The sequence below is a fragment of the Copadichromis virginalis genome, linkage group LG23, assembly GCF_057382275.1.
Source record: "Copadichromis virginalis isolate Kocher_CV1m ecotype Utaka linkage group LG23, C_Virginalis_male_GT1.1, whole genome shotgun sequence".
Classification (NCBI taxonomy): Eukaryota; Metazoa; Chordata; class Actinopteri; order Cichliformes; family Cichlidae; genus Copadichromis; species Copadichromis virginalis.
The window spans coordinates 31,995,563-32,009,727 of record NC_140639.1 but is presented as its reverse complement, the minus strand read 5'-3'; the positions used below and the strand labels follow the sequence as shown (position 1 = coordinate 32,009,727).

The following is a 14,165-nucleotide window of genomic DNA, read 5'->3' as shown; positions in this document are numbered from 1 at the left end:
AGTAATTAAAGGAACACACTCCACTTTTTTTGGAAATAGGCTCATTCTCCATCTCTCTCAGAGTTAAAAATGCAGCATCTTCTTTCTAGATCCGTAATAGGGCTCTGGAGCGTGATCTTACCGGATGGGGCGTAGCCAGGATTTTTGGTCGAGGCGCCATATCAGCAGGCCAAACAAATGCTTGCTGTGTGGTCGGTTGTGATGTTAGATTGCACAACCGGCAAGGAAATAAGCTTGAAAATGGACCCTCTTTTCATTGTTTCCTCACCTGGAAGCATCATGAGGGAGCTTATGTATCGGATGTTACCAAAAGAAGGCGTCTAGCCTGCATAGCAGCTGTGAGACGAGCTGATATCCAGTTCTCTACCATCCCCAGATATCTGTTGGTGTGCTACAGTATTTTCATTCTGGTAAGTTCTAAATAAGTTCATATTACTGTTTATAGCCTATTAGTTTTATTTTCAATGTGCTCTGAGGTCATAGCAAATTAGAACAAACATCATAATGAGTGATTTTGCAGAACTACCTTTTATTTATAGAGTTGCTAATTATTTGGCATTATTGCAAGCAAACCAGCCTATGAAATGGATGAAACAAATCCTAACTGGTTTCCAACACTACACATGGGGCACTGCCGGAACCTTTGCTTCAAACTACATGCTGCATACCACCATGCCAATCAGATTACATCTTCCATGTGAGGGTGAAAAGGTGACCCTCCTGGATAAGATGGCAAAGGTTTGCTGCGTTTTGGTGAACATGTGCCCCAGTGTGGTAGTAAAACCAGGGGAAAATGCTCTTGTTAAATACTCTTAAAAGTCTTGTGCTGTATAGTGATACATTTAAAAAGAGACAGTAAATTACAGAATGCTAGTAGTGGGTGATATTATTTAAATGCTGTCATGATTTTATGTGAACATTTTGTCATTTGTAAACTATAAACGACATGGATACTACATTGTAACTGATGTGATGTTTTACAACGTGGTTGTAATTTAAAAAAAAAAGGTAAACATTTATTTGTTTCTTTATTCAACTTTTGAACAGTGTTACTTAGTAAGTACATATTCAGTAAATGCAAATCATTTATATAGCCCCCTAAATGCAACATTATGGGTTATTCAGAACAGAACTATGCTTGGAAAAATATTTTCCCATCTCTTGAGACAACTCCTCCACAGTAGCAGGTGGAATTTTTCTTTTTTGAGGACGGCTTCTTTTACCTGTCACTGCAGATGGTCTGTTTTTGTTTTGATCCAGAGCCCTTTTTGGGCCGCTGAAGAGTAGAGGTCTATCTTATGGCCAACCACTGACAGTATCTTGGCCATATTACCCAGCAAAACCCAGTATGTAGGTTCATCTGTAACAGTCCCTGTGACACGGATCAACACTGTTGCTTCTACTTAAACAGAAGAGCAGCGACATGGGTGCAGGTCATACAGGTGCAACCTTCCCTGTGATGCTCACAATGACCCATGGCTGCAATGCTGGTTCATTCAGTCTTTGAGATTTCAGTACCTGAAACACACAAAGACAAGGTTCATTTAAAGACAAGAACTTTAATGAGCCACGGCCGACACAGATGTGTTTAATCTACTTTCAAATACATTTATAATTAAAGCTGCAAGCAGCGTTATGAGGGCCCTCGCACCCCCGGCGTGTCGAGCCACGCCCAACACCTAAAACCAGCACCTCCGATCTGATGTCACATTGATGGAATTCATGCATTTAACCACCAGCTAACATTTCAACTCATTCATTCATGATTAGTTAGTCGTTCCACTAGGTGGCACTCTAACCATTATGTACAAATGGCATAACAAACATTTCCGAGCTCGAGTCTCATCACGCCTATGAGCTTTGGGAGAGATTGGACATTGTGTCTTTGAGTGACAGCAGATTACTGCTTTTTGGCGAGTGATTGAAACTCTACGTGCCGCCATGACCACCCCGTTTCCCTGAATGTAAAAAGCTTCGCAATTTAACATCACAAAGGTCTTTAGATTCCACACACAGGAGATTGCATCAATCTGATGAAATCCCTTGGAGGAGTTCGTCAAAGTATGGTGCCTGAAAAGATGGGAAAATGTTGCCAAAATTACACATTAACTTTAAAATGGCTGACTTCCTGTTGGATTTGGGATATTGCTCCAAGAGACTTTTTTGTACATCTTATGATCTTCCATAAGCTTACCAGGTTTCAGACTCATAGATAAAACACAGAGCAGGGGCTGATATTTTGGAATTTTGTAGGGGGCGCTGTGGAGCCATTTTGCGCTATTCAAGGAAAATGGTTACATAACAACAAAGCCTTCATCACATTGGAGGCGTGGGCCAAGTTTCAAGCCTCTATAAACTTTCCAAGCCCCTCAAAAGTAACTTCATCTTTCATGTTGAACAGCGTTGCCACCAGGGTGCGCCGTTCAGTTTAAAGTCACATTTTTTACACTGAAGCATTACGAGGGACTGTTGGTGATATTCACCGCTTTTGAGGTGGCCACGATGAACCTGTGAAAATCAGTACAACAAAATTAAAGCCATGACATTTCCTGTTGCCACTAGGTGGCGCTGTCCGTATTTCCGACAATGGGCACATCAATCTGTTCAGGGCGGGTGTGACATCATGCCTGTAAAGTCTGGTACTGATCAGACTGGATTTCATTGAGTTATACTAATTTGTTTCTTCATGGCGTGACATCAAAGTTCGCCATGCCGCTGGGGTCACACCCTTTTGCGAAAAGTCACAGTTTTCACTGTAACCCAAGACCAACTCCTTAAGGCTTTCCTGGAGAAATTTGAGGCTGCAGATGTCACCCATCACTATACTGTACCCCAAAGTGTAAAACATGACATTTCCTGTTCCCACTAGGTGGCGCTGTCCTTGATGTCAAATATGGCAGTTGAAATATGTTCAGGGGTGGAGCCTTATCATATGTGTTCACTTTGGTCAAGGTCAGAAAATGTATGACAAAATGAGAGGCAATATGATTTTCATGGCGAGTCATCGAAATTCGCCATGGCGCCACGGCCTCATAGTATTGTGAAAACTCAAAAGCTCCGCAATTTAACATGGCACAAGGGTGTAGTTGACACTGTCCAAATTTGAAGCGTATAGGACCAAATGCCAAGGAGGAGTTCGTTAAAGTTCGAGGCATCGAAACGGTAAAATCAGAGCCAAAATGTCACATTCAATCCAAAATGGCGGACTTCCTGTTGGGTTTAGGACATTGCCATAATAGACTTTTTTGTTCGACTCTGAACGTTATATAGGTGTACCGACTTTCAAACCTTTAGGCCATACCCATACCGGGGGCTCGCGTTTTTCATTTTTCTAGGTGGCGCTACTGAGCTAATTTTCCCTGGCCAAGTCTGAGAACATTAAAATACGTAAATTTTCACCAGACCTGTCGCGTGTGCAAAATTTCATGAGTTTTCGAGCATGTTTAGGCCCTCAAACGGCCAATTCATTTGCCGAAATAATAATAATAATAATAATAATAATAATAATAATAATAAACAGAGCAATTACAATAGGGCCTTCGCACTGTCAGTGCTCGGGCCCTAATAATATGCAGAATAATAAATCCGACGAATAGTAACAAGTGTGCCTCTTTACATAGGCACACTTAATCAGTCTGTGGTCCTATTGCTTGACTGAGAAACACAGGGAGAAGCCGGAAGTAGAGTCATCACCTACAAAATAAAGCGTTTTCTCTAGAGCTCATTCAATTTGTTGCCCCTTATTTTTTTCTGGTATAGTGGTAACAATAAATCAAATCCCCAAGTTATGCAACAAATGTAGTATTTGGAATTTTTAAAAACATTTTGAATGCTGTTAGACCTGCTGAATCGCAAACGATTTTATGGTGAAAATAACACCAGGAAGTTCCATTTATGCCGTTTAACTTTTCCAAGGTCTTCCGTTTCACGTACTACTCGCTAGCCACACGCTCCATTCATCCGTGTGCCTGTGTTCACCGGTGTTATACTACGCAGCTGGTATTGTGTGGGAGAAGAGGGCCACGAGCATGTCAGGCTCAACTTCCCCGCCTCCCACAGTGGAGGCTGTGGGCACTGAGGGATGTTTTCCCCCAGGATACAAACCGTTCAAACCCGAGGAGCACGGACTGGAGCGCGGGTTCCGCCTTACAAGCTTTTCGGAACTGAAGGGATGAGGCTGCAAAGTCCCGCAGGAGGCTCTGCTCAAACTCCTGGCGGGACTGGAGCCGGACCGGGCCGACGGGACAGGGAAGGCCGGAGACCAAGCTTCGGAGTTCGGCCAACAGCTACCTGGCCCACGACTAGGTAAAGGACAAATTCGAAGTTAGTAGAGCTAGCCATTATACTCTAAAACTCAAGTTAACGTCAGTTAGCTAATGCAACTGTTGCTAACCTAGCTAGCTTGTGTTTACTAATGGCAGCTTATTTGACAGAAAGCAATGGGCGGAAAACACTTTAAGATTCAAATACACACACACACACACACACACTATATTGATAGCTAAAGCTACCCATATAGTGCTTAGCTTTAGCTTGAATAGTGCTTTAGCTTGGCTAAATAATTAATAATTAATACATGTAATAGTTAACTAACCAGGCAAGTATAGGACACGTGTTTTGCGAGTTATCAAATTACCACACGGTAAGTATGAGTCAGCAGAAATGTCTCGGATGCTCTGAGTGCGAAGTTCGTGCAGATAGTCCAATGTTCCTGTTGTAACTGACTTGCACACTTTCTAACTCCGTGTAACAGCAATATACAAAGTTACACTGAGTAACCCCCAAAGATTAAAACAAATTCATGTAAAGTTCAGACAGTGTCAGGCAATTCCGTGTAACAGTCCCGTAATAACTAGACTACTAAATTTGTTTAACTGCAGTTAAATACGGACTACCAAAAATAAAAAGTAGTAGTAACACAAAATAAGTCAACTTTTGTTTGCTTGTCTTGTCCTCATCCTTGTGGTGTGTTTACAGGCATAGGGATGGACTCCGCTGTCATTCCTCTGAGACATGGAGGACTGTCACTTGTCCAGACCACAGATTTCTTTTACCCTCTGGTGGAAGATCCATACATGATGGTGAGTTTACTAGCATGCATTTCCCGCCACTAAGCATTACTACACAGTACATGGGCAAGGAGGGAAAGCTATGCAAACAACGTAACAGGATAACTTGCTGATAATTAGGCATCTTTGTTTAAAGTGACATCTTTTTTTTTTTCTTTTTTATAGTATTATAGCAGTATAATAGGAGATTTTAGCCCATAAAACCAAAACCTCAAATGCACATATTAAATTATTACTTATTTTGTCCAAAACAGTACTGCAGACTATAATATCAAGATTTAAAAAAAAAAAAAAAAAAAACACATCGCAGGCAATTAGACTGTGATACTGTGATAAAGCTTCCAGCTCCTTCTGTTCATTAGTTATGCCATTGGCAGTTTTTGGTGAGGATTTCTGTCTTTGAGTGCCACCTATCTATGGGAGCTTTGTAAAGCTAACAGTCACATGACTGTTACTCTCTCTCCGTTTGTCTTACAGGGCAGGATAGCATGCGCTAATGTCCTCAGCGACCTCTATGCCATGGGCATCACAGAGTGTGACAACATGCTGATGCTACTGAGTGTCAGCCAGAAGATGAATGAAAAGGTAGGATTTTGTGTGCTGTGTTGAGTCAGTCTCTGATGTGATTATGAAGTGGGGGCTGTCAACAGATTTGTGTCCTTGTAATTTTCATAAACAAATGAACATTGATTAAAGCTAGCATAAGCGCTTCGTTGATAGTTTATGGTCATGTGTTTATGCATGTGTGAAACAGGACCGTGAGCGCGTGATGCCGCTGATGATTCGAGGCTTTCGTGACGCAGCAGAAGAGGGAGGAACTTCAGTGACAGGTGGACAGACTGTGATAAATCCCTGGATCATTGTGGGAGGAGTAGCATCGGTCGTCTGCCAGCCTAATGAGTTCATTATGTGAGTACCTGAAACAGCTTTACTTTACTATAGTTAGATCACCCCAGTCTGTCAGTGGTGCAGTTCTCCTTAATTGAATTCCAGTTTTAAAAGCACCGGTTTTGATATCAGTGATGCAGATTGGTTGGTATTACATCACTGTTAATGTTTATTTTAATTGGTCAATTAGAATTTCACCTCATATTTATTACATTTATACAGACCTCTTTATGTCCTTTTGGACCTGATCTTCCCTTTTCCCAAATGTTAATGCAATCCTACCTCTGTAACAAGGAAATCAGGGTCATAATTAACACTGTTAACAAACCTCCAGAACCCCTGAAACTACATTGAATTGTAATAATACTTTAACATTTTGTGTTCAACTGTGGCCACAGATTTACATTTTCTTCTTGGCAGGGATGATGCATGTGCATGACAAATGGAGGTGCACATGCGTTCTTAATGTAATTATCAAATAATACCAATAATGACTGGGAATACAACAAATTTGTTATTTTTAAACTTATTCGTGACAAACTTATCAATATCAGGCTTTTCTTGAGAGTCTTATATCTACATTTAGTTCAACTCCTGACATAGCTAAGCCAGGTCTCTACTTAGTTCTAGATAGAGTGGCCTTCAACTCAGTGGTACTTCAGTGTAAAACAAGGACTACTGCAGTCCAAGTAGGTGGAGTTGGAGTCTGCCTCACAGCAGGACAAGACCTGCATAACTGAACTAGCCAGGATGCCTGGGGAGGAAGGGCCACATCCAGCTAAGCTTTCATAACAAGAGTGAGGGTGTTTGAGCAGCTGTGAAACATGGGGGACCACACAAGTCAACTCTGTGTTGTGAGACGCTCTGCATTCTTATCTCTTACAGCTACAATATTCTGGGTATGACTAACTTTTATTGCTCATCGGCAATAAAATTCTATTGAACAATAAAAGTTCTGCCAGTGCCTCATTAGCAGAGATGCCTGTGAAGACAAAGAAACAAAGACCTTTTATGAATAACGCATTATGAAAGGTTGTGACTCACAAAATGCAAAGATTTGCATGTTTTATGTTTACGTTTTGTTTTATTTTCCAGGCCTGATGGGGCTGTACCAGGTGACGTTTTGGTGCTGACCAAACCTCTGGGCACTCGGGTGGCTGTAAACGCTTATCTGTGGATCGATCAGGTTAGCCATTCAACTGTGTTCACAGAAATATTAAGTGTAATGTTGCCACAGGAAACCAATTGAGAGTTTCCTTAGCTGTGTGTTTGGGATCATTGTCTTGCTGAAACATCACCCTCGTTTCATCCTCATCCTCCTGGTAGATGGCAGCAGACTTTTATCATGAATGTCTCAGTACATTTTTCCTTTCATCCTTCCTTCAGTGTTATATGTAGTGTGGTAGCTTTGTTGGCTAGCTGAAAACAGCCCCACACCATGATATTAATTGGCACTTGGTTGACAATATCTGGTGAGAATTGCATGCTGACACATTTGGAAAAATGTTTACAAGAAAGACAATATGTATTGGTTACTTCCTGGTCACATGAGCTAAAATTGCTCCAGTTCTTTGATGAAACGCCCAAGACTGCTGACAGGGTTTGTGTCCGTGTAACAAAAAAATGTTTTGTTTGCTAACAGTTCTCCTTCCTGCAAAGGTTCACAGCTGCCATGTGTGGGTCATTGTGCATGTAGAAATGTATAAAAGCACTGCTTTGAAGATTAATTATCTTGTTGTTGTTTTTGTTTTACCAGCCTGAAAAGTGGAACAAGATCAAGCTGGTTGTCACCAAAGAGGAAGTTATAGAGGCCTATCAGGAAGCTATGTTTTCCATGGCAACCCTTAACCGCACAGGTACACTACTTTGATTAAGATCTTGAGTCGTTAGTGGTCATGCAAATGTATTATTAGTTAACTATTTAACTAAATAATGTTTAAATTACAGTTAGCAGACTTTATATCAGCTGTTATTGATTAATTTATTTTCCCTTTTCTTTCTTGTGGTTCTACTCTGGCTCATTCACATTTTGCCTCCAGCGGCGGGTCTAATGCACAAGTACCAGGCCCACGCTGCCACAGACGTGACTGGTTTCGGCTTGTTGGGTCACGCCAACAACCTGGCAAGACAGCAGCAAAACGAGGTGGCCTTTGTTATCCATAACCTTCCAATCATAGCCAAGATGGCTGCCATCAGTAAAGCCTGCGGAAACCTGTTTAACCTGCTTCAGGGCACTTCAGCTGAGACATCCGGTACAACCAGTGACATTAAACATGTGGTTAAATTTGAATAAATGCAGTATTTAAAGCTAGAAACTCACATCCCTTCTCCCCCCTCTTCTCCAGGTGGGCTGCTGGTGTGTCTGCCCAGAGAGCAGGCAGCCAAGTTCTGCTCAGAGATGAAAAACCTCAGCTCCGGAGCAGGGGGTCAGGGGGCGGTGGGCGGAGCGTGGATTATTGGTATTGTGGAGAAAGGCGACCGCCATGCTCGCATCATTGACAAACCCCGCATTATCGAGGTTCCACCCCGAGGAAGCCAGGCAGCAAATCAGGAAAACAGCTCCACCAGCCCTGACCCCAGTGTGTCATAGACACTGTCACCCTCTGACACTGTTCTGGTGTGTGTGTGCAAGAGAGAATAAGTGTGTCTATGTGTGTATTAATTGTTGTTCATCCCATCTACCTTTTCTGTCAAAAAGTTGACAGTGCACAGACCAAAACCCAGTGTCATGTGATCCACTGAGACAGGAAATGGACCACAGGCTGCATACATGTCCAGCTTTAGAAGGAGCTGCTAAAACATGGTGTACTTCTCATGTTTCATGTTGTAACTTCAGGGCACAATGTACTGCCTCTCTCAGCATTATTTTTCCCTGTTGCCTTTCATATAGAAAACTTGTTTTATATGATTTATCAAAATCATAAACAGCTTCTGGAAAATGAGTTTCAGTTCTATAAAAAAGAAAAATACTGAATCATACTTGCCCAAAGTAGCAAATAATGAGAAGTGTGTGTGTGTGTGTGTGTGTGTGTGTGTGTGTGTGTGTGTGTGTGTGTGTGTGTTAGTTATGGTTGGATTAGGGTGATTTATTTTAGGATGTATGGCTAACATTAAATGTGTTAATTTGGTGACGGTTTACTGTGGAAAAGAAATGATGTATCACTCCTAGAACCTGGCTCTGCCCACGCCATCCAGAGGAAGGTTTGAGCAGCTTCCTTTGGGACCTGTTGGGCCGTGTTCAGATTGTCCACCTGGGTCAGCAGTCGCCTGACCGCCCAAGCACAAAGTCCGCCCTTCCTTGTTAATGAAGCTCTGCCTTTCAAACCCCAACCAGCAGGGCCGGGCAGAGTGGATGTTTGTCTCTGGATCAGGGATTGGACTTTCAGTGCTGGAGGTCTAGTGCTGTCTGTTTGTAGATTTCTTGCTTTTCACAATCAAATAAACCCATCATCAATTTAGACCAAAGTGCTGTTTGGGTCTTATGCAACTGTAGTGTGAAGGCACGTTTTTATTTTTACACCAAGAAACCTTCACTGAAAAGTGCTAAGAATAACATTGAAGGGGTTTGGAGCAGTCTGAAGCCTGATCTTTTGCCTCACATACAATGAGTTCATTATTTGAACCTTTGGTCATGTTTAATACAAGCATACACCAGTCGTGTCAGGACTGTACTGCCGTGTTGTTAGTATCAGTCATCCTGCTTGCTAGTATACTTGTAATATTAAGCTGCTCAGACAGCTCCTCCATCACTGGTGTTGACTTGGACATTCAGACAACGTCCAAATTCACAAATGTTAATCTCACATCATATTCATTTCTAGATTAATAGCTACTCCAGCATTTTGACATTGAGACCGTTGACCCATTTTACTTTGTGGGACTGACACACATCCATCACTACGCATGTGCCTCATTTAGCATGATCTTGTTCTGGAAGACAAAAAAAAAACATCCACTGAGACCTACCTACCTACCTACCTGGAGTAAATAGAGTAGTATTGATCTACTGGGTGGATGAATATATGCAAATGCACTGCTAACAGTTTTTCAGTTAAATTCTGGATTTTGTCATCTTCAAATGGCTGCATGCGTAGAAAGTTATAGCGGCATACGGCCTGATTTACACTGGGTTACCAAAGTGATCTGTGTACAGATAGCTGATCCATGCATGTTTGCATGTAAACCTGATGCTGTCTGAGGGATTTCCATGGAAATCAGTGAGTCCCTCCCTGGACAACACAAGAATAAGTTCACAGGAGTAGGTTGAATTTTGGTTATTTTTAAATCACCTTATTTGTGCCACCATTTCCTGCATAAACATCAGTGCAGGATAAAACCAGATGAAATGTTCTGGACAGAAGAGACGCATTACAAGTTTTCTGTAATTTCAACCAAATCAATTTAAAGCAAAATGTAACAATATTGAGTGAAAATCATATTGTTTTCCCCATTTTTTCCATAACCAACTTTGAGCATCAGCATCATGGGATATATCAGTTTCAATAGGAAAACTACAAGTTAATGTTTAATGTAAAGGAACTGAGCTCTTGCTGCTACTCTCCTAGCTTCTGACTTTCCACATTTGCATCTGGACCAACATTCATGTGCATGATTTAAAAAAAATATTTTCTTTTGATTATAGCAGTCTTGTCTTAATTATTTGAGTTTATTCTTATGCTATACAAAGTCTGATTATCAGCCAAGAGTAGAAAAGGACTGTATGGTCCCAGACATCCAGGGATGAAATATAGATAATTTAGTTTAATAGTTGGTTTGTGGATCTACAAATTTGATCTTTTTTGCTGTGTGCATTTACTTTTCTGTTTTAAACAATACTATGCTTATAGAAAGAATGTAACAAGGGTCACTGAAACTCAACAGTTTCTTAGGTGCCTGCAGTGGTTTAATCCAGCTCTGCTCTAGGCAGTTAAATCTATAAGACTGTACCCTATGTCGGTCTGCACACGATTAACAACCACTGTCAGATGGAGTAAATGGAGTAAAGCAACATTTTCCACCGAAATATAAACAAAGTATCAGATAGGGGAGAGTATTACCTTTGTCGTGCTATACTCACGCCAGCCAGCAGAGAGCAGCGTGGGATTAAAACGAGAAAAACAACACTGAAGAAGAAATGCGGATGTGTAGAGGGAGTAATTATTCTAGTCCTTTTTGTTGTGTTGTTACGGATGAACTTCGTCCTTCAAAGTGCTAAACGGTAACGCTTTTAAAATGAACAAGTTCGTGTGTTACTGGGTCATATAAAAGCTTTGCGTTTTATCTCACCGGCTGAACGCTGGGTCACCGGCTGCGTTATCAAAACAACAGCCAGAGGTGCAGTTGGACCTGCTTGTTACTGACAAGCAGAATGATGTTTTTTGTGTCTCTTAGCTACCATGCCTTATCTGGGCGGGGAGGAGACGGTGAGGGAGCTGAGGAGAGCTCTGTCCAACCCCAACGTCCAGTCAGACCCGCTGCGGTACAGGAACACCATCCTCAAAGTGATCAGGTACTCATCTCATCCCTCTGCTCAGCCACCAGGCGCTGCGGTTTGCCTGCAAGGTCGCATTCATCTGTCAAACGGGGCCGGTGTTCCAGATCTACTGGCGTTTAGATCAACTGGCGTTGGTCGAACAGATGTGTGGCAGTCTTGCGTTTCAGGAGCTGCTACCGACAAACCAGCAAAAAAAACGCCAAATGTGTCATCTGTGACACTTGTGAGGTTATCTCAAACACACTCTGTCAGCAGAGGTGGGACCAAGTCATTGTTTTGCAAGTCTCAAGTAAGTCTCAAGTCTTTATCCTCAAGTCTCAAGTCAAGTCTCAAGTAATGTCAGGCAAGTCAGAGTCGAGTCTCAAGTCACTGGTGTAAAAGTCCAAGTAAAGTCACAAGTCTGAAATTTTGAATTTCAAGTCTTTTCGAGTCTTTAAAAAAAAAACGAAAAAAGGATGTTGCAGTTATGCTAAATGTAAATATTAGACCATGTAATTTTTAAATCTGTGTTTTTCTCAACACATGACAAAATAGTGAACTTAGAAAATATACACAAATTGTGAAATTGCACCTCTTTAAAATGCAGCTCAATTAAACCTAGCTCCAAGAATAATTTTCACTGACAGTTCTGCGATAAGCTGCATGTTATTCTTGGATGCGCTTGTAGGACCGGCTTTAAAATCGCATGACAAAAATATCATACACATTAAAAAAAAACTGCATCACCAACGTAGCCTGGACAACATTTGCTAGTTAGATGAAGTCAGCTATCTCATCGTAGCATATTTATGTGCATATTTATAATCATACGGTTCTTGGAGTGAGTGCACACACTCATGAAGTTTAGTAACTTCAGGTCACTGCAACAAGCCCAGGTACAGTTTACCGACGGATGGGTGCAGGACCTTGAAATGCACCGTGTAGAACGAAAGACCATCGTACGTATCATAAGTTTACCAGTCTCACAAATCGTCGTCATAAATACACATTCGTTAACCGTTTATTAATAGGACCTTTGAGCTCAACGGTAATTAATTAATAGTGGAAATAATTTCTGGTACCCATCACAGAAATGTAGCAGTGACAATAATATTGTATGCTGTAATCGTACTGGGCAATTAGTGATACAAAACAACTGTTTTATCCTGTGAATAAAAGTATGTTTTTGTCAATGTACCATAATAACAGAAGCGAAACACAATATTGTGTCAGGACAATTCACTATTTATGCACAATAAACAAAGGAGCATAGCGCGACAATTTCTGTTCAGCGCCAGACTTGCTTGTAACCTATATCACCAATTATGTTATGAAAATGACGCATTAACTACAACAGAAGACTGACCTTTGTGGGAATGCTTGGAGCAGACTAACCTGTGAGCTGGAGTGTTCTGGGACGTTATATTTGGTCTTTGAATGGCTGCGATCCAGGCCATCCGTCGCCTCTTTGTTACTTCGGAAACATGGCTCGAACAATTTCTCTTAAACGTCGTAATCCAATAACAACCGATTTCTTTACCCGTCGGCTTCCCGTGGCTGTCATGTGACCGGCTATTGCAGTTAATAATACAACAGCTTCTTGCCATTTTTTGTGTTTCTTTTTATCGCTGTATAACTGATTTCAATTAAAAGCCTGCGTGCGCTAGTACCTCTTGCCACGAGTTCCCAGAATCCTTTGTGGTTCTACCCCAGAATGACATCACATTTTCAATCTCTATATGCATGTTACATTTTATATTTGGGGTAAAATATCAAGTCTTTTCAAGTAAACCAGTTCAAGTCCAATTCAAGTCCCAGGTCATTGGTGTAAAAGTCTAAGTCAAGTCACAAGTCTTACAACATTTTTTCAAGTCAAGTCTAAAGTCATAAAATTAATGACTCGAGTCTGACTCGAGTCCAAGTCATGTGACTCGAGTCCACACCTCTGTCTGTCAGTCTTGATGCTGTTGAACAACAAAATGTTTAAAAATGTGGCGAGTTTACCTGGCGATATCCTCATGCGCGACGCAATCGCAAAAACAGCAAACAATTAACACCACGCCGATGTTGTTCACGGGACAGCAAGAGTAAACGATCGGGAGACTCTTGTCGTCGTTATCGTTCCCCTCGCACGGTTTATTTCTCCGAATTCAGCGTTTTTGCTTCATAACTACAGCATGCAGTTTACTTTGTGCACTAACATGGAGTCGAGTCAACCAGCGCCACCTCTGGCCAAGTGCCACAGCCTACAGCCAGATCAACTTGTGACACACATCTACACCACGTTTGAATTCGTGTCATGCACATTTGTACCTTTCAATTGTGTCTGTTTGTGCGTCATGCAAATAAACCTTTGAAATGAATGAAATGACACTAATATTTCACTAGTGTTGTAGTGTAGTCGTTAGTGTAGTCTGCCTGTGTCTTTTCTCTGCGAACAAACATTTTAGAGTTGGTTGTTATATACAGTCTGTATAAGTGTGGTTAATCTAATAAACATTTGTAAGGAGATGGCAGTTACTGTGAATTCACAGCAGTTACACAGTGATTAGTAATAAACAGCCAGTGAGAGTGAGTGGATTTAAGAAAGTCAGTGACTCAGGTGTGTCGCTTGGTTTGTCATCTGTTTGTGAGACTGGAGGAGACGTAGAAATCCTTTGTTTTAAATCTTAGTTAGGAAGGTTCCTGTTTGAAAACAAGCACTCTTTGTGAGAAATGCAAGAAATACATCTGCA

General features: G+C 41.4%; 2 protein-coding genes across 2 annotated transcripts in view; both read left to right on the top strand.

The window, feature by feature from the left end:
• Positions 1-3,588: 3,588 nt before the first annotated feature.
• Positions 3,589-9,415, top strand: sephs3 (selenophosphate synthetase 3). Its single transcript, XM_085449750.1, has 8 exons — positions 3,589-4,305; positions 4,978-5,081; positions 5,547-5,654; positions 5,824-5,978; positions 7,053-7,143; positions 7,714-7,813; positions 7,997-8,209; positions 8,303-9,415. The coding sequence occupies exons 1-8, from the start codon at positions 4,029-4,031 to the stop codon at positions 8,545-8,547; spliced, it is 1,293 nt and encodes a 430-aa protein (XP_085305876.1). The 5' UTR covers positions 3,589-4,028; the 3' UTR covers positions 8,548-9,415.
• Positions 9,416-11,075: 1,660 nt separating this feature from the next.
• The window catches only part of ap4b1 (adaptor related protein complex 4 subunit beta 1), a 49,649-nt gene continuing 46,559 nt past the window's right edge, over positions 11,076-14,165 (top strand). Inside the window, exons 1-2 of the mRNA XM_085449749.1 lie at positions 11,076-11,175; positions 11,349-11,466. Coding sequence (XP_085305875.1) covers positions 11,354-11,466 — 113 coding nt within the window. The 5' untranslated portion in view covers positions 11,076-11,175; positions 11,349-11,353. The remainder of the gene's footprint in view (positions 11,176-11,348; positions 11,467-14,165) is intronic.